Source organism: Elephantulus edwardii, unplaced genomic scaffold (genome assembly GCF_000299155.1).
Source record: "Elephantulus edwardii isolate Elephantulus edwardi_28Jun2011 unplaced genomic scaffold, EleEdw1.0 scaffold00049, whole genome shotgun sequence".
NCBI lineage: Eukaryota > Metazoa > Chordata > Mammalia > Macroscelidea > Macroscelididae > Elephantulus > Elephantulus edwardii.
In genome coordinates, this window is record NW_006399799.1 from 8,166,959 (window position 1) to 8,193,862 (window position 26,904).

Sequence of the window (26,904 nt, forward strand, 5' to 3'; positions counted from 1 at the left end):
ATATAAGGAAATTCTCTAACTGCATATTTTTGTATAATTTAATAAACAACTTTTCAACTGTTAGGACTTATTCTTGAATTTTTTGTGTTTGTGTTTCTGTCCTTGTCTTTCTGAGTCACTGGTCTTCTTTTTGTTCCTGTTCCTGTTTTTCACGTTGTGTGTTTCGTAGTAACGCACACCAACTTTTTTGGAATGCTGCTGCCGTGCTGCTCTCCTCTTCTGCGAAGAGAGAAAAGAAAAACGCCAGTCAAACACTCAGGTCTCCTCACTTCTGTGCTCCACTGCTAAAGCTGCCTCCAAAATTATTGGCAGCGAGTGTGAACAAGGGAATCTGGCAGACCCACGTTTACTCTCCTGTAAACACAATGTTAGGGATCCTCACCAGTCCCTCATCCAATGCTTGAATGCTTTTTACAACATTCTTAACAAATGGATCCCTAGCCTGAGGCTGAACATTTCCACTAACCACCTCTCCTGAAGGTTCCAGCTCCAGGTCCCAAGCTATTTTCCATAAATTAGTGATCTGTCTGACCACACATTTCTACTCATTTGTGTGTCATTTCCTGGGACCACACAAATCAAACTGATTCTTGCAGAAGTCACATACTAGAAAACAGGAGCTCAAGAATCCTCCTCCAGTGAGCTAGCTACCACACGTAAGTGGTCCCGACCAGTCATTCCAGGCTGAAGCTCTAGACCATCAGTTTCAGAGAGTGGGGCTCAGAAATGGGTATCTCTCTGCTTTCTACAACTGGGTGAGAGTAAGGCCAACCCACTTACTTCCTTAGATGTGAGCACTCTGCGAGCTTTGTTTGAATCCTCCTCTTCTCTCTGTGCCTTTCTCTTTATTCCCTTCTTGGGAGGTGGTGCTAAAAACAAAGACAAACATGGACAGAAAAGATACAAGAATCAAAGATCCAAAAATTTATCTTCAGTCCATCTTGGGATTATAAAGTTTTAAGATAACATTTTTTTGAATTGACGATGTCATGAAATATACAGCGTGAAAAATAGACAATCCAATTTATATGATACATCCTTTGTGGGGTCAGGATAATCTGACAATGTGATAAATATCTACAAGTACAATGTTACTACAAAAGAGAATGTGGAGATTACACTTAAGATTTTCCAAAGTTCTAAAGCTATGGTGTTGTTGTTGATTGCCTTCAAGTCAAGCATGATTCATAGCAACCCTATGAACAAAAGGTTTGAAGCCCCTCTACAATAATTGACATTTATCAAAGTTCACAGGATTTCCAGAGACATGTTATTTAGGAAGTGGATACCACTCCTGCTTCCAATAAAGCTGTGTAGTGATTTAAATAATTTACCTTTATCTTCTACATCTTCTTGTTCTTCGGATTTTGCAAAGACCTTTTCACTGAGCCCCTTGGATATTCTACAACAGAAAAGCTAAGAATTGAAAAGTATCCAGTATTCTCAATGGCCCACAGCCCATGCTGATGGAGACAGGTAGAAACCTGGTTGTCTGGAGCACCCCTACTCCCTTTTACGGTAACCTCCAGTGACAGACGTCATCATCTCATAGTTGTCACTCCCATAGATTTCTAAAAACTGAGCAGCTACTTGGTGTACTTCAGGAAGCTGCATCTGCTGTATTTTAAGAAAACTCCCCTCTAGATACGGCTTCAGGAGCCTTGGTGACACAATAGTTAAATGTTCGGCAGTTAACTAAAACGTCCACAGCCTGAACACCGGCAACTCTGTGGGAGGAAAGATCTGTTCCCCTAAAGAGTAGCACCTAGGAAAGCTGATAATAGTCTCAAGACTGACTCAGCAGCCAGACAACACACACAGCTCAACGCTCATGTCAGCTTTCCGGGACCAAACAGCAAGTCACAAATTAAAACACTACCTGACTGCTGAAAACTTTTTAGCTTTAGCTTTGTTTAAAAACTTCCGGTATTTAGCAATCTTTTCATCCAGGGCTTTAATAACTGCTTTGGTGTCATTGACCACAGGCTCCTCCTGGTACTCCAGGAAGGACTCTGCCTCCTCATCCCCTCGCTGCTCCTGTTCCTCCTCATCGTCTGCAGAGCTCTCAAGTTCTTCCTCGATGTCTGACATCTCCAAAGGAACCAGGTCATCCCCAGAAAACTGAGGCGCAACATTGATCTTGCCAAAGTTCTGCCGAACCCGGGCGAGGATCTGCTGCATCTCCGAGCTGGTGTCACTATAATCACTTGGCCCTTTTTCCTTCTCAGGGACAGATTCTGTCACTTCATCCACAGTGTTGGTGTCTTCCTCTTCTGGGTTGGCCTGGGTTGTTTCTGTAGCTACTTTCAAAGGCGAGGTGCATGGGAGCTATTAATATCAAAAAGAGAGTGAGGGGAAGAGAGAAAAAGAATCAGAAAATGAAAACTCAATTTTAAACTCTTACCTTTTTCCTCTTCTTGGGACTAAGGTAATGTACAGAAAATATCCACATTCAAGCATTATTGTTTAACAGTTATGTTACTGTTAGGATAGTGTATTATTTTATCTGATAAATTCCATCAAGAAATGTATTTACCTTTCCAAGAGTACTGAAGTGCAACGACATTAGGCTGGAGACTAAGGTGTGCCTGATCCAGGCTATAGTCTTTGCAATTACGTGCTATGCATTGGAGAGTTGGACAGTGAATAGGGATGAGAGAAAGACAATTGATGCCTCTGAGTTGTGGTGCTGGAGAAGAGTGTTGACTATACATGGACTGCTAGGAGAACAAACAGGTTTTTCCAGGAGAGGATGAAGCCAGAATGTTCCCTGGAGTCATGGATTCTGAAGCTTTGTCTGATATACTTTGGGCATGTTGCAAGGAGGGACTGGTCCTTGGAGAGGGACATCATGTTTGGGAGAATGGAGGGACGGCGCAGGAGAGGAAGACCCTCGATGAGATGGATCGATTCTGTGAATGGAGTGGTGGGAATGAATGTGTTCGAGACGGTGAGATTGGCACAGGATAGGATGGCATCTAGGGCTCTTGTACACAGGGTCGCTATGAGTCGCAAACGATTCGATGGCACATAACAACAACAACAACAACAACAACAACAAAGGATGTAAACAGTCAAAGTCATTGCCACAGAGCTGGAACCAACTGGTAGCTGACCCAAGCAGGTTTTCAGAGACTGTAAATCATAGGGGAAGAGAATGCCCATTAGTCTCCAATGGAACCACTGGTGGGTGTGAAGCACCTGTCTTTAGGTTGACCAGCCAGAAGTTGAAACTGACTCCATGGCAGTGAGTGAGTTTAGTAAATGTCACATACTAAGATTAGTGCTCGAGGAGAATCTTTTGGGAAGGGTAGAACATAAAAAAGAGAGGTTTTATGAGGGAGAACCCAGAGTAACACTCTGACCTGAGGTACAGTGACAAGACTAGCTATTTTATGTAACAGTGAAAGGTAAGCCTGTGCCACATCCCTCCTCTTTCCATTTACAACAGCCTTTCACCCTTGAAATTCAGACTCACAGAATACCCATAATTTTCCAAAACCAAGAGTGATAAAGCAAAGTAATTCTTTCATGTGATTTACTGGCACTGAAAATCCACTTGAGCATCAGCCATGGATCGGTTCCAACTCAAGAGCACACAATGACAACAAAGCAAAATGCTAAATAAATCAAAGTCCCTAAAATCCAGGGAATTACAGAGAATATGTATACCTCAACATACTTCCAGTGAGACTATCTTTAGTATGCAGATTCTGCAAAAGGTTGTGAACCCTCCCCACAAATAAGGAGAGATGAGAATCAGAGAGTTGGGGAACATGATAGTTTTTAGAAATTATCTGAACTCATTCTTTAAATGTAATTACTATATAAGGAAAAAGGATTAAAGTTAACTCTACCATTGCAATAAAAGGGTAAAAGGTAGCAGCGACACAGATTTCCAGAAAGATTCTTTAGAAGTACTTGAGGTTCCTTGTGAACTCAAAACCCTTCCATGACACCGAACTCTCTGTCCACTACACCTCGTACTCTCCACACAGCCAGCACAGCCCGGCTCAGGTAACGGGCTGCCATGCCTCTGCTGGGAGTGCTCTCCTCCAAGGATACTGTGTGTGGCTCACACCAGCTAGTCTGTGCTCAAACATCACTTCCCCAGAGGACTACCCAGACCAGTCTATGCACAAAAGCAATGTATCATCTCCCTCAAACCCTTAACCTGCTTTCCTCACAGAACTCCCTAATCCTCGACATTCAGTATCTATCTGTTAACAGGTCATCTCTTCCACTGGAATGAAGTCCGCTCACTACAACATCTTCAGGACCTAGAAAAAGACCTGGCACAGACGAAGCAATACAAGTTTGCAGAATAAAAGACTTAATAAGAAAGGTGGGAGAGGAGCTATTTTGTTTAGTTGTAAGGCAATGAATTAATTCTACTTGTGGGTATGCTGACTTTGACTGCTACCAAACAACGGACGCTCTAGTTAGAGGAAACCAGAGTCACATAAACACAAAAACACATAAGTGAAACTAGAAGCCACCTCTTCAAGACACTTAGCTGTATTCTGTAAAAGATCCTAGAAACAGGCGAGCTCTGGTGGCCTAGTGGCAAGAAGCTCCACTGCAATCCCAAAGGTGCATGGTTCGAATCCACCAGATGTTCTGCTGGAGAAGGAGGGACAATAGCCTCCTGTACCAGTCAGATCTGATTTGACCGTACACACACATAAAAATAATAAAAAAAGTCCTGGAAACAGAAGCAAACCTCTCAAGATGGAGTCTTTATGAAGTCCACTGCAAGGGTAACAGAAACCGATTGAGAGATGCTTCTCAGTTCAGCTCAGAAACCTCAAATCACTTCCTTCCCTGAATATCAACTGTACTTGAATGCAAATTTGCGGGCAAGGGCTATGTTAATCATTCCTCTCTTTTCTCTGCCTGGCACATGGTTGATTCTAAAGATTTACAGCCCTGGAAAACCAGTGGAGGGGGCTATACTTCCCCTGAGGCAGGTTCACTCTCTGCCTTTTCCCATTGAGGAAAATGCCCATCACTGAGAAAAGCTTTTTACCTGTGGAGCTGCGGAGGGCTCTGCATTGGGAGGCTTGACAAAGAAAGGTATCCGGCCCCTCTGCCAGTCGTTAAGGACCATCTTACTCACTGTCTGCAAGTCCGGCTCACCACCCTGAAACGCCACAGAAAGGCTCCAAATTAAAGCCAAAGAACAAACCACTCCCCAGTTTGGACGTCTTTCAGTTGCCCAGCTGTTCACTGCCACCTACTGGGCAATTTAATACTGCACATACAGAAATGGTCCACATCCCACAGCTGGCCTGCAGGTACCAGTTCTGACAGCATGTACGTATACAGCAGTTCAACTTCTTAGAGATCCCAACTCACCTTTAATAGTTTCCCAGTCCGGAAAGCTAGCTTCTCAAGGAAGTCTTCAGCATTCTCCCAAGAATCAATCTTATATGTCTTGCTGATATATTCAGGCTTTGCTCGTTCAAGTATAGCACCAATGTGGTCTTCAGGACTCTTAATTTTTTCAACTTGAACCTAGACATTAACAGAAAGCCTCTTGCTCACAAACTTTATTATGGAAGGAGTGACATTCCCAATGTTCTTTGTAACCGTACTTGAAAACAGATTTCACCATCACCAGGGGAGCCTGGCAGGAGCCACCCTCAAGGTGGCCAGTCACGGTCGACTAAAAGGAGCAATGCTGAGAGCCAAGTTCAGCAGTGGGAGCTCAGAACTCAACTTTAATCCCAGTTTACCACGAACTAACTGTGTGGCTTCCGCAAGCAGTTTAAACTTGGAACGCTTCACGTTACTCAATCATAGAAATGGTTAAAAGCCTGCCAAAGCCAGGACACCAAAAGAATGGAATAGTTTAAGAAAGGAAAGAAGGAATATGCACAGGATGTATAGCCAGAAGCACTGGTTAAGTAAGAACCATTTAAAGTTTTCGGTCGAATTCAGAAACAAGTGAGGAAATGACTAGGTTCCAAAATGACTCAACCCATAAACCCACGAAGATGAATTATCACTAAACATAAACAGGCCCTGCTTCCCCTTGGATCCTGTGTGTAAACGAAAAACTCTTTTGTGGGATGATACTGACCAGATATGCCTGTGGCTCCACAAACTCCTCAGAGAGGCATAAGTGGTAGGAGAGGCTGCCCTGTTCAGCATCAGGTTCCTAAAGTTGGGGTGGACAGGCTGACCCAAAAATGCCTTCTGAATGAGTAAAAAGTCAAGGTATCCAGGCTTCCCCACAGAATAGTCCCCCCAAAAGGCAAAGAAAGGACCTTTCATGAACCACAATACTCACCACTCCTTTCAGCACGATGTCTGTCTCTGAATCCTCAGACGGGTAAACCACACCTGGACAGTCAATGAGGAATATCCGACGCATTAAAGTGATGTACTGCCAGACCTTAAGATGGAAAAATAGTCAGAGGCTTGCCTGGTCAGATACTGTGTTCACAACCCCCAACAATCCTGCAAGAATCGAGGGGAGGGGTGGTGGGAGTCACAGAAAAGCAACCTGCTGAGTAATTGAGCTACTAAGCCTCCCTCCTCCTCGTGCCAGCATGGGACACTTCCACTTAGTATAAACTATAGTTTCCATCAGCTAAGAGTCTAAAAATAATGCACAGGCAAGATTTCCAACTAGCATTGTGCAATAATGCCCAATAAACCTTTCTCTAACTTTTCAAAGTATTCTTGGAAGTGTCTCTATTTAGCCTCTTGTTCTTCAAGCAAACCATGCTACTCCCCTAACCCTGTCTGTGTTCCAGGGTGTGACTCCCATGGCGACCCTGTGGTTCAGTTTTTCTTCCTAACTCAAGCAGCAAATATCCTTGCATTAGTTTTGCTTGATAAACAACTGAAGGCTAGAAGTGACAGGAATTTTAAAACTGACTTTCATATGAATAGCATTTACCAAATCATATCAAATTCACACACTGGCATAGAAAGTAGAGAGTCCCATCAAAGTGGGCAGAAACAATTCCAAACTATTACACGGAAAACAAAACTCCCAAGAGTGGTCTTCAATCAGGAGAAGCAGGTATAAAATCTCGATGTTCTACACAACGATCCTCCAAGGAAATAAAATATACAGACTAAGATTCTCTCAAATCAGACACGTACCTTGGTTTCACCTGCAATGGGAGCCACGTTGCAAACTTTCTTGGAACGTAATGTGTTTATCACAGAGCTCTTGCCAACATTTGGATAGCCGATGAACCCGACGCTGATCTGTTTCTTGTCAGTGTGTAACTGTTCAAAGAAAAGAACACTCAGCAGTCGTGAGTATCTCCTCAAAGAGGTGGTGTTACGAAAACTATGAGATATCGTCTTAACCCAGTCAGAATAGCAAAATTCAGCAGAGCAGCAAACAAAAAATGCTGGCGAGGTTGTAGAGAAACCGGAACCCTTATTCACTGCTGGTGGGAATGTAAGTAAAATGGTGCAACCACTGTGGAAGGTGGTATGGCACTTTCTCAAAAAGTTGCAAATAAAGATACCATTTGACTCAGCAATTCCACTACTGGGAATATATCTTAAAGAAACCAGAACTGCCACTCAGGCAAATATATGCACACACATGTTTATTGTGGCTTTATTCACAATAGCAAAGAGTTGGAAACAACCCAAGTGCCCATCAACAAAACAAATGGATAGAGAAGCTGTGGTATATTCACACAATGAAATACTATGCTGCATTGAAAAACAAGGAGCTCATGCAGTATTATTCAAAGTGGGTGACTCTGGAGGACATTATGCTAAGTGAAATATCTCAATCACAAAAGGACAAATACTATACAGTGCCACTGTTCTAAAACAAGGCTGACACTAGTGTTGGGCAGAACCTGAGAAAAGAGGGGATAAATAATGTATACTGCACTGAAACAGATGAGGGCGAGAACTGTTTAAGAGGAATAGAGGATTAGGTATTATCTTCACGACAAGATTACAGAAAAAGAAATGTGTATTAAAGTGGACTGTGGACTGGGGGAGGTTGTATAACAATGAAATATTTTTTTTTCTTCAAAGAGAAAAATGAACTGGAGGGAGGGGTGGCCAGGGAGGAAAATGTGCAATAATAAATGAATGGAGAAAATACTAAATGGAAAGAGTATGCTGTAAAAAAATATATATATGTTGCATTGAGATATCATTAATAAAAATCTATTTGATTAAAAAAACCAGGTGGTGTTACTTTGCTAATAAAGAATAGAGTACAACTTTTCTGAAAAGTTCTGGACAGAGTAAAAGGAAAATAAAGAATAGAGCACAAAATCAGAATACAGAGCAGGACTACTGGTCTGCTAAGAGACTGATGAAAACTTGAGGACCATTTTCTTAAAATACTCTCCACACTGGAGATGTACTCATTCATGACCTTCAACCAAACAATGGGCCCAGAAGGTGAATAATAACACCCCAAAAGTACAAGCTCCTCAGAACAATCATCTACACAAGATAAAAAAGGTACCACTACCTGCCCATGACACAGCTCAGAAGGCAGGAAAGGGTTGGAAAGACAAAAGGAAACAGTAAACACAGGGAAGAGGCAGGAGAGTGCTGTTACACTCTGGAATCATAAGCACTGCCGTGAAGCACAATGGGCGTCAACTGTTAAATGAAAACCCAACTGGTCTGCAAGCTTTAACCCAAATAGGAATAAAAACTGTTAAAAAGAGGAAGGATAAGATAGAGAGTACACAACTGAAGCCGTAACTTCAAGTGATGCCCACACACACCCCACCTACATAGTCTGAATGAGCTGGATACACATCATCATTAATAAGCAGAGGTGAATCATTTCCTTGATCATCATGTGACATTATCTTTGAATGTTTTAAGGTTAAAAGTATGTAGGTCGAGAAACAAAGAAAGAAAGAGCTTGTTAGTCATCAATTCAGAAGAACATCAGTCTCCGATAAAACTGTCTTCAGGGAGGAGTACTTGAACAGATTCCTCACCAACTGACAATCCTATGACCTATTCCAATGACCTTTCTTCCTTTGAACAATTTTGCACTCTTATTGCCAAGGGGGAAAAAAATAAACAACACAACAAAAAGAAAAGCAGTCTCGAAAGTGAGACTGCTGGGTCTAAGTGTAAAGGAGGGGCAGCCTGTTACCAAGAGCAGAGCTGATAGAGAAACGAGAGGACCCTTCTGAATAAAGGTATATGCTTCCCTCACCTCTTTGCAAGCTGCACCAGAACAACAGCAGCGAGGACTAACAAATACAAACTTACAGGTCAAAGAATGAGATGGAGAGGCGACAGTAAGAACAAACCGGCAATGCTAACAAAAGCGTGAAGATAGAAAATTGGATCTGACGTGGCCCACTGCAAAATAGGAAACTAAATGGCTGCAAAGGTAGAAAGGCTGAAAAATCAAACAAAATGATGCCTATGAATCACAAAAAGCCTCATGACCAGATACCCATAAGGGGAGAGTGAAAGTAAGCAGACTGGCTGGAAGCTGGGGTCTAGAGCCCCACTCCAACCCTTCCTCCTCCTGCACGGACACAGAACTTCCCTGCCCCACAGGAAGAGTCGAGTCTTGGGTCCCTTCTCTCCTGTTTCATGCTTACTCTTTTAACTAGACAGAACTTATCCTCCCTTATCAGAGATTTTTTCTTTTTTAAAATCCTGCATGTTTCAAGGGACCCTGGACTTAGAATACCATCAGCTGAAAGCTTGTGTTAGTAGTGACTGACTGGAGGCCTTAATACTGACTTGTGAGGATCCATGTCCCTTCCTCCCACAGAGTCCCCGAAGATGGGTAACTGTGCGTAGATGCTCCCAGCATCAAAGTGGGCAGAAAAGTCCTTTCTGGGGAGAATCACAAGCCCAAGATAAAACACTGACAGACACTGACATCTAGGATATTCTCCAACAAATTATTTGTGTTCCCATCTAACCACCCTACAGAGAAGTCTATCAGTCAACAAGCCCATGTGCAAAACTTTCCCCAGCTTTTTTGTGTCTCATCCTTAAATATGAATGGCAAGCTAAGGCGAGCCAAACATCTGAGAGTGACTCGGACAAAAAAACAGAAAAACAAACAGAGAGAGTTGGAGGAAACCAAGTCACTGTCAGGAGGGAGGAAAATTTCGAAACATCATACTCAGTAACATTCTCGGGGAGACAGTGGAGAGAACAATGCGTTCATGAAACAAGAATAGGATGCAAGGGGGAGGGGGAGGTGTGGCGACATGCACACTGAAGTAAGAGTTCCTAAATATGCTAAGTCAAAAGGAACAGACTCTCTATCCTCGTCGCTTTGACAACCCCTGCACCCGCCATGGACGTGACTGACAAGTGATCCTTCACGGCACCTTCAAGGGCCACAATGGCTGGGTGACCCCAACTGTGACCACTCTGTAGTTTCCAGACATGCCACTGTCTACCTCGCAAGATAAGACCCTCATCAGTGGAAGTCGACCAGAGCCGGAACCAACTACAGCAACCCTCAGCATGCTGTGTGTGGTCACTCCCACTCTGTTAGTGATGTGGTCCTCTCCTCTGATGGCCAGTTTGAAAGTAATAGGCAAAAACTTCATGAGAGAACAACTGGAGGATCAGGTCCAGGAAATTCCTCACAAAACAGTACAAATTATCACATATACACGAAACCAAAAAAGACATGAGAAGTAAAACTCAATTCCTGAAAGAGAATGGTGATGATGGCAAGGAGGAGAAAATTTCAAATAAACGATGCGAGATGAAGTTAACACACTAAGTCCCACTGCTCGCTGAACAATAAAACAGCCACCTCAGGTGCACCATCATGAACTTTCAGAACAGGAATTAAAAGAAGGCGTCCACAGCATCATCAGAAGCCAGAAGACAATGCAGTGGTGCCCTCAATAGTCTGAAGAAAGGCCATGCTAAACTTGAAGTTCTACATTTGGCCAAGAATCACTGGGAATGAGGGTATGAGAAAGACATTTTCAGAATGTAATGTCTCAAAAAATGTTCCTTCCCCTAGGTTGTCAGAGGCTGTCATGGAGGAGACTGCCTGTCTTTCTGCCATGGAGCTGCTGGTGGATTCGAACCTCGAGAGAAGTGTCACCTGTGGGTTAGCAGTACTAACACCCTATGGGCGGGGCCACCAGAGGTCCATGAAAAGGAACCAGTAAAGAAAGAAAGAAAGATGAAAAGGGACCCAACAAATAAATTACCAGCACAGGGAAGCAGCCATGGGGGCATTCCTGGATGTTGGGGAGAGGCAGCTCAGAGAGAAGGAAGACTGTGGAAGGACTGGACAGCAGCCCGTCCAGGGAGGACGGGTCGTCGCTGAAACAGACTGGCAGCTCGATGTGTTTGAGCTTTCTCAAAGTTCCCACTCTGCCAGAGATTTTGGGATATGTCAGTGACAGATATTTAAAAGAGAACAAATTAACACCTGAAAAAAAAGGTTTTATGGAAGAGAAATTATAATCAGAGCACATTGTGTGGATCAGCTGTGATTGTACTTAGTCATGAACGGACAAGAATTTAACTCACATTGTTCTAATGATAAGGGGAGAAGAGAGGAGTGGGAAGTGTCTGTGGGGGGAGTTCAGCTTGTAAGAAAGTGAACTCTTAATTTTCAAGAGAAGAAACTATAAATACTCAAAATTGGAGGTGGCTTGGAAATCAAAGACAGAATCCTAACCACACATTAAAAATATGAGCAAAATCACAGACATAGATATAACAGGCGAGGAGCTGGAAAATGTTTGCTATTGGGATATAGGAAAGGTGGGAGAGGTGTCTTTTGTTTGAAGCCAAGTAGAATTAATTATCTAACTGGACAAATGCAAATTACAACTATAGGTAGGAGCCAAAGCTCTGAGAACATTTACTAGGCTGGTCTGGTTTCAGGACTTCTGGACATCTGACCAGGAATCTGGAGCGTGAGTTCTGGCAGGGTGCTCCTCAGGCAGAGAGGACAGGAACCATACAGGCCCTGAGTGAGCAGAAAGCACACCAGGCCTTGGAAACACAGGGTAGAAGGTAGAGGCCTAACCTTGGGCAAAACCTGGATCATGGGCCAGAATACTGCAAAATGGGAAGCAATGCTGGTCGAGAAACAAGGAGTAAAAATTGTGCTATGCAACATTTAAAAATTCTTTACCATCCTGATGCTCTGAGAAGTTTGTACCTCTCCAGAGCACATTTTTCAATACCATGAGGATCTGGGGGTGAGGTCTGGACACACAAGAGGAATTCTTAAACTAAGACATAGTCACATAACTCCAAGAGAGACAGAGCAAGTCTCAATACCTTTCCAAACTGCCGTAAAAGCTGAATAAATGCTCCTTTGCCAAAGGGGTTAGTAAGACTTGCATGGAAAGCAAGTGTCGGATAATCCTGGGAGAGGACAGCAACCCAACGTTTCTGAAAGCATAAAAGAAAGATGCTGGTAAATGGCAACTTGCTGATTTACAATACAAAGAAGAGGCAAAACCTGAACTACAGGACTGCTTTCAAATGACACAGCTGCCAAAGGAAAATATAGCTATAATATGAAATGGCTTTCTAAGTATGACAGCATTAATACTTTGTCTTTTTTTTTTTTAATTTTAAATAAATACAAAACAGGATTCCAAAAGTGCCTAATTGCAACTATTTTTCCGTAACGTCAATGGGCCGGTTGCTCCAACAGCCGTCTCTTGTAGGGCTATACCAGCACTCATTCTTTGTGGGTACTGCAGCTGTGCCAGAACGGAGGATAAAAGGTGCCTCCTCCCCCCAGCATCAAAGATGCATGCGTTAGTTTTGTTACCAATAAGAACATGTCAGTGATTCTAAATAATCTTGAGTGCAACACTTCTGATTTATGCCCTAGATCCAGAAAACCACGGAACTGACGTGCAAACTAGTAACACAGCCAAACTAACACTAGCTGGGTGGATGCAGCAGTCGTTTGGATTCGTAGTTATACTTACTGTTGCCCAGGTTGGAACAAGATCACATTTGTTAAGAACAAAAATGAGGTGTTTCCAAGGTTTTTCCTTTTTCAGATAAGTCTCAATGTGAGGGGAACGGGTACCCATAGGATCTCTGGCATCAAGAACTTGGACAACAACATCTGATGAATCTATTACCTGTAAATTCAAAGCAGTAAAGACTGTTTGTCAGAGAAGAAATGAAAATTAAAGAGAGATGACATTTAAGGGGACCTGGGAAAAATATGCAGAGGGTACTTCAGACAAGTTTTCTGTGGTATTAAAGGCTTACTGTTCAAAATGGCTTCCCTATCAAGTAACTTATTTTGCCATGTAGATGGGTGGCAATATATGAATAAGATGTGTTAGTCTTGCCGTTAAATCCAGTGGATCCAGTAGCAGAACTGGAGAATCTTACCATCAGCAAAGGAGAAGGCGGCATGCAGTGGGTGCCCTTCAGGACCAGATTCTTGTGCCAGCTAGACTTATAGAGCAGTAGCCAAAGGAGAGGACCAGCAACCCAACTTTGGGATTGCTCCCTTCCACAGAACCAGAGCTAACTAAGGGCCTTTCTTAAGTTTACTGGAGAACTGGGGGTGAGGGTGGGGAGAGCAATAACTGGAAGGATTCAGAGCTATATATCAACCTAATGCCCTTAGCCTCACCTCAGGGGCACCTGGGAGCATATTTTGGAAGCTGCCCTGACTGTATTCCGCTACTAACCTGGATTAGAACCTTTTGAATTCCCCAATATGGTTCTGTGTGGTTTGTGAGCTATCACATCAGATTTTGGACCCAATAAACAGTCAGACTGGTAGTGGGATAAGCAGAAAGAGGTGCAGAAGAGTGGGGGACATGTCTGACCTCATGAGAATTGGTTCTGTGTTGCTGATGTTGTTTCTGGGAACAGTTCCCCTTTGTGAAGCTGGTAAAGTACAGATACGGCCATTCTCACGTGGCTCTTGCTCTTTCTACATTTTCTGAGGAGAACAGGTTGTAGCCAATCTCCAGGATCATTAACCTTTGAGCATTAGCTACGTGAAAAACTCTTTTTTCATGACTGCTTTGCATTACTGTGGTTTGAGTTAAAGTTTACATAGTGTAAGGTTTTTTCAATCATTCATGCATATTTTGTTCCATGTTATGTATTACTGAACAAACTAATCTACTTTTAAACATCTGAAGAGTTTCTATTTTATTAGTTTTACAGATAATGAATTTCATTTACCTTCATGGAACCTGTTTTCTTTATTATGTAACTGTTTTATTTATAACTTACTTAAATGCCTTTGATCTCAAGAATATTACCATTAGGGGAACATAACATGTAGCTAGTAAAAGAACACTGGATCAAAAAAGCCTCTTCCACTACCAAGCTGAGGGAACTTGGTAAGATATTCAACCTCTCTAGACAGATTTTCTCATCTATTAAATGAGAGAGCTGGACTTAATTAACAAAAAGGTCTCATGTGGTTTTAACCATGTATACATGTAAATAGGACTATTCTGTTTTAGTAGGTAATCTAAAGAAACATCAACAAGGAATAAATCAATGCATAAAACATTGTTGCACAGATAGTTTTGGAATGTAGTGACCAAGTACATTAGTTGTATGCACAGGACTGCATTAACCCTGGTTTCTTTTTAGGGAAGCAAGGAGGGAATGGACAGGGCAGTCTGTACTTTACTGGAAAGAGATTCAGTAAACCAAAATTAGTTTCCTCACAGAAGATCCTGAAAGCCAAAGAAATCACTGAATGAGAGTAAATTAAGAGTCTCACCTTGTAGAGTTCACCCCATATTCTTTTGGATTGTCCTTTTTTATATATTTCTTCTTGGGCTTCATTTCTATAAAAGAAAAGCAGCCAAAATGAATAATTAAGATATTGTAAAGAAAATTGCTTGTTTTGTAAGATTCATGTTAGTCTCAGGTAACATGTTCCCTAATTTATGTACTATTTTCTTTACTTAAAAATATGCTTTGTATTAAAAAGTTGGAGATAGATGGTGAATATATGAAGTGAGTCTTCATGAGTTACAGTCTGTCTTTACAACAAATATGTAAATATATAAATAAAAAGAGTAAATAAATACCAAAAGTAAATCAAAACAGGATGGTTCACATTTAAGGTCAGCTAGTCATGTTTCTTCATATACAGTATTCAGTGTACCTTTCTATGCATAAAAACACTAAAGAAATAAACACTTCCAGATACACAAAAATATCTTTAAGAAAATAATAGTAATGATGATGACGTTTTGATGCATGTTGCCAAACAGCATCTGTTTATTATTATGAGTCATTATATGGACATAGAATTTTTTCTATAATAGGTTTTAACACTGGATTATAACTATGGAGTACATGATTATAGAAAGAGGACATTTGGACTCAGGGAATGCCTGTATACTTCTACTTTAGCAAAGAATACTTATTTTTACTTTAGGGAGGAAAAGAGTTGTAAAAGGCCTACTATCAAAACAAATGGCAAGGGAGTTCTGGTGGCCTTGTGGCAAGACAGTGTGCTGCAGTACCAAAGGAATGTGGTTCGAATCCACTAGCTGCTTCAAAGGAGAAAGATGGGGAATCTCTTAGGTTTACTGCCTCTGTAACTGGAGAGCACTGGAGGGCACAGATATGGGTTGGTCCTGCCTCGAGGGAAAAACAACAAAACAAATCAGGCCTAATGTTACCAGTCTAAAAAGGATAAACATCCATGACTTAAGTCACTAACCGTCAGTGTTGGCAAAACAAGTTTACAGAAAACTGTGATAAGAGCAAATGCTGAGTTCTGCATGAACTCTGAAGTTGTACCTTACGCCAGTGTCCACAGTCACCAGGTCCCGATCCTTGCCCTGATCATAGCTCTCAGTGGACGTCTCAGCTTTTTCCAGCAGAGAATGCACATCACTCGCAACTAAATTCGGTCACTTCCTCTGTGCTTTAGGGCCAAATGTCGTTTCAAAACTTTCAGTATCAAGAATGTGCACTTTTGAATTATGAGGCTGGATTCGATCATGGAGAAGAGACATTGGTAACTTGAAGCAAAGGAAAGCACGCTGGGAAGAAGCCAAGCAGTCAAAACCTACCTGGGAAAGGTTCTCAGCTTCCCTCTCCCCCCAAATTCAACCCACATCAAAATCATAAAAAGCACACTCAGCCTAGTTTCCAATCAGAAATGCTTGTTTAAATATCGTTAAGCACTTGTTCCCCTATTCTGAAGTTCTCCAAGCTTCCTAGGAGAAATACAAAAGTAACACAGATAATCAAAGCAAATATGAATAGCTGTGTACATACAACTGGCCAAAAAACCTGCATTATTTCATTTATCGCAAACTGTAGTCAAATGTAATTATGGCTACAATGATGAAAATTAACTTATCTTTTCCGATCACTTTTTTGAGCTCTCAAACAAGGGCATAAAATTCGCCAAATTCACAGATTTTTGTCAAGGACAATCATACTCAAATCTGTGGTGGTTTTTTTTTAAACCAAGTGTAAATGCCAACTTTTTCTTGGAAGTTAATTTCTTTCATGGCTAAAAGGAATTGCTTGTTTTGTAAGATGCATTTTAGTTTCAGATAACATTTTCCCTAATTTAGGTAACGTTTTTATTAAATGCACATGGAAAGTCTTCGGATGAAAAACATCTAGCAAAAGTCCAAAATAATAGTTTAGATGTGATAAAAGGAACCTGATACTAACTCGAACTTGATGTGCCTGTAAAGGAGTTACAGGCAGAGGAATTTTTGAAGCAGGATAAAAGTCAAAGTTTGTGTTAGGCTCTATCATGTTAACAGCTGGCAAAGACGAGCCTCAAAAAAAAGCATTCTCAGCCCCTTAGTACAAGCTCCTTTGTGAGGGAGCAACAAGCTTCTAAACACAGGATGACGGCGCTCCTGCGGGGCTTCTGAACTCAACAGATTTCCCTTCTGGCTTCTCAAGATCCTACAGTAATTATCGCTTCCTTGGATTTTCTACCTCTTCTGATTTGGGTCACTTGCTACCCACGCCACCATGAGACTGCCATCAAATAAAAGCTTCACATTTTACATGGGAATTGGGTTCTACTGTCACCAGGTAAAAACAAGCATGATCAAAATGACTTCTAAGATACATGCACGTTTGGTATATAATAATCCTGGACATGTTTATGTAAAATATAGTAATGCATATTCTAGAACACACTTGTAATGGACATGAGTTTGGCTAGGGCACAAGTCAAAAGTATGTCTGATTTGACAGCTCTGTGCAGTACCATCTCACAAAGAATTTTATAACAAGTGGTGGGTATCACCCTACAATAAAATACATAATGTTTTTCAAGGCCAAAACAGAAAACAAATCACTCTGAATACTTTTTACATTAAAACACAAGGTGAGCATTGCACTGCAGATCTTGCATTTGACAGCAGGGATCTAAGCAATGATTTTAGAAATGAAGAATAACTTGAAGGGGCAACAAAGTAATAAATCTGTAATAGAACCTCTCTGTTCTTCCCATAAACAGGATTCAATAGTTTGTTAAAGGATGGCTTTAGGGAGAACAAAGAGAACAAGGGAAATGAGCAACTTGTCTGTGGTTCATGAATTACACTCATGTGTTTCCCTGAAAGAAAACAGCCATTCCACTAATAGGTGCCATTCTTCTAGTCCATCATAAAACAAAGCATAATTGACAAAACCTGAGGCAATAACCAGACCTTGGTTTTTATTTTGTTCTACAAGTAAACACTTTTCTTTGAACTGTTTAATCCTTGTATGCATGTCAATGTTTTCTTCCCCTCCTTATACTGGAACTGAAGCTTATGTCCTCGCTACATTTCTGGGAATTATTATTCAATGCAAGTAAAATTGTGCAGGCAAACATTAAACCATCTATTTGATCCTGTATCAACCTCATTCCATTCAAATCAGATTAATTCTTACTCTACATCAGACCCCAGCAATCCACACCTAGTTTGACTAGCATTCTTTACTTTAAGCTGAAAAGAATCTCTAAGGATCTCATCGAAGCGGAAAGTATGCAGCGTCCAAGGTCTCCCAATCTTAATTCTACACTTCTCCCAAATTTGGTATTACCACTTAATCAAACAAGCTTGCCTACCAAGAAACTGGTGTAGCTGTGGTGCCAAAGTGTTTCAAACGCACGGCTGCCATTTGAAAGACCAGCAGTTTGAACTCACAAGCTGTTCCATGGGAAGAGTATGTGGCAGTTTGTTTCTGTAAAGATTTAGAACCTTGGAAACCCTTTGAGGCAGAACAGATTAGAAAGCTGCAGGCTTGGCTGTCCAGTGGTTAGGCATTTGGCCAAGTGAAAGGTTGGTGGTTTGAATCTAATCAGCTGCTCTGAGGAAGAAAGATCTGGTAATTCTCTCCAATAAAGATATAACCGATAAGATCTTATGGGGTAGTTCTCCTGTCATATGGGCTCTCTAGGAGCTGAAAATGGGCCAGATGGTATAAAACAACATTATCTATTTGGTCCTTGGTGATGAGAACATTTTGCAACACCGAATTAAAAGTCTTGACTCATGATGTGCTTTGAGAAAGATCCCACCAAAAACAAGCCCCTGCAGAGCTCGGTTCTACCCAGTGATAGAGTGTTGCCAAGACTTGAACTGACTCCATTCAATGGAGTTTTGTTGTTGTTGTTACTGACCCAACTCCAACTGTGGGGTACGCTATGTGCTCACTTCATGTCAACTACCTCAGACATTTAATCCATGCTGAATCACCCAATGAGGTGGCTGACTTTCACATTACAGTCAGGAAAATGAAAGCTCAGAGAAACTTAACTAAAGCTACAGGGAGGGAGAGGCAAGGATTAAAATTAAGGTCTGACTCTAATGACTGCACATTTATCTATGATGCTACCACACCTCCCAGAAGGTGAAAACCCACACTGAAGCAGAGACCCCTAATGAAAGTTCAAAAGAGTCGTCTCAAAAAATTCTGCACAATTGCAGTAAGGCCATTACTGTCTAAGACAAACGTGTTGGGGGGGGGGGGGGGGTAGGGGGTGGTTTACGTGGTGTCTGACCAAGAAAGCCCATCACCAGGGGTATCCTACAGCTTACATGAGGCTGGATTCGATCATGGAGAAGAGACATTGGTAACTTGCTTTGCTTCATGACAACTTTGTATGGATCCTTCATAACTGTATCCATTTCCTCTTGAAACTTTTGTAATGATGACTGCTTAATCACACGTGTGTTTCCTGTTTTATAAATAAAGAATGCTGCCATTTAATAAAGAACTCATTTTTTACTTTTGCATCCATGTTTATAACCACACAGTAAAAGCAGACTTTTTTTTTTCTTTTTCAGACTTTTAATTGCTCTCACTCCCCAAACTCCTGATACATCCATCCCTCATAGATGTTTTCAAACTTCAAAGGGGGAGGGGGGGGCGTGCACGAGAAACCCAACCAACAGAAAACTGCCTCTCCTGCACTCATACAGTAGGAACTAATCCACCATCCAGACACACAAAAGGTTTCAGTAGTTTTCCAAGCCCAATTTCCTGACTGGATGGAACTGAACAGTAACATCTCTGAATAGAACTGTGATTTGACAAATGTTCTACTTCCTGCTAGATCTGGCACAGAAATTTGGAGCCAATCATTACTGATCAGTTGCAGGGAGAGAGAATTCCAAAACTCCGCTACACAGTCATAGTTATTTTCAAGGTTAAGAAGGTCTGAAGGGACTAATCAATTAAAAGACTCATACAAGAGAACAAAATAAAGCCTTTATAACACTACCTAGAGAATATAATTCATTTGACATCCCGAAGAATGATTACATCACACTCACTATTTACTATTCTAAGCAAGGGAGTTCTGGTGGCCTAATGGCACAGGACAGACAGGGTTCAGATCTGTTGTTCACAGGGTCACTATGAGTCAGAGTTGACTTGATGGCACCTATCGATAACAATAGGTAAGAAGTTGCACTGTCAACCCAAAGGCATGTGGTTCAAATCCACCAGCTGCTCTGCAGGAGAAAGACTGAGCACTCTCTTCCTATGTCTTACAGAGTCTGAAACTTGCTGGAGGGTCAGCTGTAATTCGGTCAGGGTTAGAACCTGACAATGAACAACAGACTCCGCAATGGGGAGCTCTGATGTCCTAGTCTATACAGCTACACTGCTCATTTAAAAGGCTGTGCTTCTCATCAGCTGCTCCTCAGAAGACAGAAGCGCAGTCTCCTTCCATATAAATGCCAGCCTTGGAAACATGATCAAGGGTCAGCTATGAATTGGGTCTGACTCAAAGGCAATGAGCAAAAGAGGAAGATTTTAAGCCCTAGGGAGCTCTGATGGCATAGCCCACAGGGAGCTGTGCTGCTAACTCAAAGGCTCAGCTTCAACGGTTCAAATGCATCAGCTGTCCTTAGGGGGAAAACAGGAAATCTCCTTTCGTGCAATTTACAGCCTCAGAAACCCAATGGAGGGTCAGTCATATGTCTAATCTGACTTGATAGCAATGAGAGAGAGATTTGAAGTACTGTCCATGCATTAACTCATTTAGTTGCTGCAGCAACCATGTGAGACAAGTACTATTTTAACCCTCATTTAGAGATATGGACAGATTTTCAATAACTTGCCCGTGGTCACACAGATGACAGGACCAGGATTTAAATCTAGGCAGTCTGGATCTCAAGTCATCACTTTGTGCTACCCTGCAAAATACTTCTTTAAGGAATTTTCTTTGGCTTTTTTCTGTGTTGCAATATACTAGAAGGCATCACATCCATGAAAAGATAGACAAGATACTCAAAGAGAGTCTCTATCAGTCAGTAGGCAGAAAGGCCAGTACCAACCAACAATGAGGTCTGGTTTTTGAAAAGCCCTATGTAGAGACGGCTAAGGAAGGTCAAATGTCCCAGATTCTGTACACTCTACTCACTTGTAAGAAAGAAAACACTGTATTCAAACACAACTGCATTAAGAAAACCGTTTCAGAGGAATTTTAGGCTAATTAACCTGGTCTCCTGGGAAATGGCAAAACCCCACCTGCGATGTTACCTTTCAAACAGCAAGATCTCCAGGCAACCAGAAATAGACACAAGAGTCTCAGGGTCTGTTCCTGCCAGCCCTTAAGGATAATCTCCTCTGGCTAAAAGGGTTGACAGATGACTGATGAGCTCATTAAAAAAAAGCTATCTATGAAGTCTATCACAACTACTCTTCTCATTCGTTTCTCATGTAATCCTTGCCAGTTTCACTTAGCAAAAACTTCCCTGAAAACCCCAAATCAAACCAAAACCTCTGTTCTTTCAAGCATCTGAGCACTTTATGCTTTTGACACGGCACACATTTTGCAGAGCAAAAATAACAGAGTAATACTCACCAAACCACTTGATATTCGGCTCCACTCTTGCCACTGTGCCAGAAGCCACTGTTGACTGGTATTGCAGTGGCTTAATCACTTTACCACGATTGTTCCTAAATTGAGGAAATAACAGATTTTGGTTGACAACAGAAGAAAGGCAATAGCAAAGTTTGGTTTACAGCATACCCTTTCCATCAAAAGGACCTTTTCTTTTTTTTTTATTTTGAATGATCATGAAATACAGACTTCAGTAAACAAAACATACTTCGACATTTGAAACAGATTGCCCAAAAGCTACTTAACTTCTTGCAACAGAGCACATAATGATTTCTGCTAGATGAATAACAACTAATGCTGATGTTTAAAAAAATCTGTTTACTGTTTGTTTGCTTTCTTAAAAAAATACTTGAGTTTTTTTGGTAATTATTGGAAAGCTGGTTTAAATAAATTTCAAGTAGAGGGTAATTTATGCTGGAATTAGGAATTCTAAAACAAACTGCAAAGTAGGTGACTAAGGGAGAGCAAGTTCACTGAAGCTTGTGTTTTAAACGCATCTTTTAGAATGGATGAAGAATCTAATTACCAAACAAATTAAGACCAGCTAATAAAATGCCACACTCAGCAAGTTCCTGTGGTAGAGTCTGCCTCAGCAGAACCCAGAGATGCGATACATTTCCATGTGCTAGAATGCTCTGGTCTAAAGTATGGCATTAAAAGAATAAGTCTGCTGACGGCTTTCATAACAACAGGTTCATATTCTTTGTTAAAGTAAACTACATTTCTCTGAAGGCTGTCTCACTCAGATTGCGCCATCAGTGCAGGCTGAGGCTGTGACAATGAGAACTCTAATTGGTGTGGAGTATTTCAACATGACCACTGGCTACTACTCATGGCTTTAATAGAAAATTAAGTTTACAATAACAACATGCATAGAATATATGCACATAATATATATTTGAAAACAAAATACTATTGCTTGGGAAAAACAGGGATGGGAATGTCAAATGTTTCAGTTTCAGCTATAAATGAAAGGCATGAAGAAAAGATGGGTTTGCCCAGTGCTCACCTGCGTTCCTTCTGCCTGTACATATTCAGGCGCCGGATTGTGGCCCTGTCCCTCATGTTTTGGCCTCCTGCTCCCTGCACTCGGTCTAGGAGAGGCAGAAATATACAACATACTATTTAACAACCAGAAATTTTAATTATGGTCATTGCTACAAATGTACTAACCAGTTTACCCTAACTAAGCAAGTGGATACCTTCCAACAAAATCTATACTTCCTGCATATTTTGTGCCAATAAAACTAGTATTTGAAACCAAGTGGTTAAGGAAGGCTGTCTTAATCTTTGATATTTAATAAGATTATGTTTGATAATGCTAAGAGCTAATTTTTTAAAATATTAATGATGGCAACAGAGAGCTCTGGTGGTTGGTTCAGTGGTGACGAGCTGCGCTGTTCAAAGCAAGCCGTTCAAATCCACTGGCTGCTCTGTAGAAGGATGGCAATCTTCTCCCATGTGATTTACAGCCCCTGAAAACCTGCTGGAGGGTCAGGTATGAGTCAGCTCCAACTCAATGGCAACCAACAACAACACATTTAATATTACCCACATTTCAGAAACTTGGTCTCACTTAATCCACATAATGCTTATAAAAATGTATTATTCTAATCCTTCTGGTGTCTGGTGCGGTAAGAAGTTGTGCTGCCAACTCAAAGACCCCTGGTTTGAATCCACCAGCTGCTCCACAGGGGCAAAACAGACAATCTCCTCTTGTGCAATTTGTTGTTGTTATGTACCATCGAGTCAGAACCAACCCACAGCTGATTCTCAAGTGGCTTTTCAGAGGCAGTTAGTCACACAGGAGGGGAATGCACATCCTTTCCCCACCATTTACAGCCCCTGAAAACCTACTGGAGGGTTAGCTATGAGTAGGTTCCAATTTGACAGTACATAGCAACAACATTTAGATAACTTGCCTAATGTCACAAATCAACTAAGTGGCACAGTTTAAATTTAAGCCCAACCAATATCCGTGCCATTAACCATATAACTGTGTCTCAGTTTACCAAACACTTATGGCCTAATATATGCAAGGAAGCATGTAGACTACAAATCTGATGGAATAGAAACCATTAATTCGTTTAACCAGTTCTAAGATAGTAATTCTTGCCTTACATTTCATAAAGAGAAAAATGAAATAAAAATCCACTGCCATTGTGTTGGTTCCACCTCACAGTGATGCTACAGGACAAAGAACCGCCCATATGCAACACTTTCCCCCATTTTAAGAATTGAGATTTTAATGAAGGTTTATAGAGAACTTGGATTTCCATTATCACACATTATCCTCCCCGCCCCCCACCCCCCACCAGTTTGCTTTTCTCTATGAAAAAAAATTCTTTCACTGTTGTACAATTAAAGCTGTAAATCTTAATGGAAGCAAACTACTTCATCTTTCTAGTGAACCTGAACTACTGACCTTTGGGAAGCGTGCCTTACACACCACCACACTAAAGATCCTTAGGAAGAGAAAGGGCTAATAAACAAGGTGGTACTAGTCTAGTTTTTTATTTTGGGAGCCCTTCAAATCTACTCCTCTGCTCCTGAAGTGGTGTAGTTAAGCAAGCTGAGAAGACAGGAAGATGAGCGGCTCTCCAACTCACCAACTATGTCAACTGGAATAAGACACTTCCCCTACTTCAGCTCAGTCTTCTCATCTAATAAATTACAATCTCTAAGAGCCTTTCAAAGGGTGCTCTGGTGGCTTAGTGGCAAGGAACGGCACTGCCAACCCAAACATAGGTGGTTTGGATCCACCATCTGCTCCACAGGAGAAGGATAAGCAGTGCGATTTACTGCCTCCGAAAACCGCCTCTGGAGGGTCAACTGAGGGTTGACTGGATGGTACAATAAAGAGATTTTTAAAAGGAGTCCTTGGGTGGCATAAATGGTTAAGCATTCAACTACCTTCACATAAGCCAGCTGTTTGAATCTACTCAAGTACCCAAAAAAAGTCAGGCCTGGCAACTATAGAGCAGTTCTACTGAGTTCACATGAGATGGCTCAGACTTGGAATCAACCTGGAGAGTAACTAACAAGGTCTCAAAGTTTAATATTCCAGGATTTCTGAATACAAAAAGAAGACTCATTTGTCAAGAGAGAACAGTTAACATGCATTAAATTCGTCAAAAATATTTAAGCTTTATTGAGAAAATCCAAATGGAAGGGTCTTCCCCTAAGAGTCACCTTGTTCATACTCTAAGTGGAACTTCACCAGAACGGTGACACTCATGCCCCAAACATCTTTATTGAAATGATCATGGTTCTGCGGTGTCCTATGCAGTTTACCATGCACTGGATGGTTCAAAGGGCCAAACTCAGTCACTTTCTTATTTAAGTGATTCAAACTAAGGTTATGGGTAAGGTATTGAGTGCAAAAGACCTACTGTTCCAGAACTGACATTATCGAATTCATGTAGCATATTTCTCGAGCGTGAAAAATCTAAGACGGTAATCTCCCAGGGTTGACAGGAGTAAGGGGTTTCAACATCTGATCTAACAGAGCAACACAAGAACGGGCAAGTTTAGCTGACCCTTTCAACTCAGAACAGTGCAATCTTTGGCCGTTTTAACTTACGAGGCCCCTCAACTGCAAGGCCTCGGAGGTTAATTCGTCTTTAGACCAGGTCTGGACCCTGCAGGCAAGCTGTCAGCCTTTCTCTGGGTGAAGAAATCACCCCACCTGCTGCCTTCCTTTTCCTTTCTCATCTCCAAAAGCCATTGGGCTATAGGGTTCCTCCAAACCACGCCAACAGGTTCCCCTCGGTGTCCTCAGATCCCCCCCTCAAGGCTTCCTTCAAAGCTCCACCCTCGACCAGTCCCGCCGCAAGTACCAGGGTTCGTGCTGGCGTTGGAAGGGTTGATGGTGCTCCGTCCTTTGTACTTGGGCTTCACCATCTTGCCGGTGGACGCTGGGCCTGAGCCTGGTCTGAGAGTTGGGTCGGGCTTACGTAGGGTAGACAAGATCGGAACTTCCGAAGTCCAGAAGAACAGACCCGCATGAACCACGCTCGACCACGTGTGCCAGGGACGCGTCACTTCCGCCTGCACCACCTCTTTCCCCGCGATATCCTGCAAACGCCCCGCCTCCGTCCCGCCCCGCCCCTGCCCCTCTTCCTGCGTAGCAACCGCCAAGCGGGCCCTCCATAGCAACCCCCTAGTTACCAGGACGCTGAGTTACAGGCGCTGAGCTCCGGGTTGGGTCCGCCTCCAAACAGGAAAGCTTCTTCCCAGGTCAATGACAGAAGTGCACGCTTAATTATCTTCGGAATTCGTCCCATAAGCCCTTCCAAATGAGACGACCACACAGCTGCTAAATAGCAGTGAGATTGTGTCACCTTTCTACTTAAAAACTTCCAAAAGTTTATCATCACCAGTACCGGAATTTAAAAAAAAAAAAAAAGAAGGAAAAAGAGGAAGAGGAAAGAATGGAAGAAGACAGGAAGGAATGACAAAAATGAACTACCATTCCTGCAGGACTTTGTATGATCAGAGCTACTTATTTTCTAATCTCATGTGGCTGTCTCTGGCTTTTTCTGACATTTACAGTTGATGTTTTTCCTTTCTTACTCTTTCCTTGAATTTTTGCACATCTAGTTGCTCTGGCCATTCAGTTCTCATCTACCAGTAAGGTTGAGTTAAGAGATTTGGCAAATAAAGATGTTAAACAACCAGTTACATTTAGATTTCAGATAAGCAGCATTTTTTGTTTAGTAAGTCTTCAGTATACTAAAATATTTGTTGTGTATGAAATTCAAATTTTACTGGGATGGCAACCGTTGCTGGCAAAGTCTATAACGTCTAATGTTTAATCAGCCTCCCCTCCCCTCCCATCCTTCAGCAGATTTTCTTCTGCATTGTTCTTTTTCACTGACCACTAAGTTTCTTTTATTTGCAAGGGTTTGTAGGGTTTTTTTTTGTTTTTGTGGGGGTTTTTGTGTTTGGTTGGGTTTTTTTGGTTTTTGTTTTTAAGATTACTTCCCTTAAATTAGGGAACTCGAGTGGCTTAGTGGTAAGGAGTTGCACTGCCAACCCAAAGGCATGTGGTTCTAATCCTCCAGCAGCTCCACAGGAGAAAGATGGGCAATCTCTTCCCTTGGGATTTACTGCCACTGAAAACCTGCTGGAGAATTAGCTATAAGTCAGTTTTGACCCAGTGGTACACAACAACTAAATTAGAATATGCTCTTTTTTTGGAGAGAAGGATCTTATAAACCTGCTCATCAAGCTGTGTCCTCAAATCTTGAAAAAGTAAACTCTCAATTCATTGCCTGGTCAGCTGACCTTTCATTGGGTTTCTCAGGCTGTAAATCACAAGGGGGCAGATTGCCCATCTTTCTTCCTTGGAGTTACTGGTGGATTTAAACTGCCAACTTTTAATCCTTTGAGTTAGCGTCACAACTCCCTATGGAGATCCCTTGAAACATAGTAGAGTCAATAAATATTGTTGGAACAAAGAAATGAATAGATGGAACTGCCTCTTGCCCTCAGGGAGAATGAGGACAGTAAAGCCAGGGGTTTCTGTTTCAGCTAGCTCAAAGTCTCTAGATGCCAGTGTTTCAACTAAGAAGCCCTGCCTT

General features: G+C 41.7%; 1 protein-coding gene across 1 annotated transcript; it reads right to left on the reverse strand.

Annotated features, from left to right (window-relative positions):
- Positions 1–60: 60 nt before the first annotated feature.
- On the reverse strand, positions 61–25,222 carry GNL2 (guanine nucleotide binding protein-like 2 (nucleolar)). Its single transcript, XM_006886589.1, is given in 16 exon segments — positions 61–219; positions 781–869; positions 1,335–1,402; positions 1,880–2,328; positions 5,030–5,143; positions 5,359–5,517; positions 6,296–6,400; positions 7,120–7,248; positions 12,259–12,372; positions 12,924–13,082; positions 14,705–14,771; positions 15,739–15,929; positions 19,005–19,144; positions 21,281–21,375; positions 22,329–22,413; positions 25,159–25,222. Coding segments are annotated over 16 exon segments (2,187 nt in total).
- Between the last annotated feature and the right edge of the window lie 1,682 nt (positions 25,223–26,904).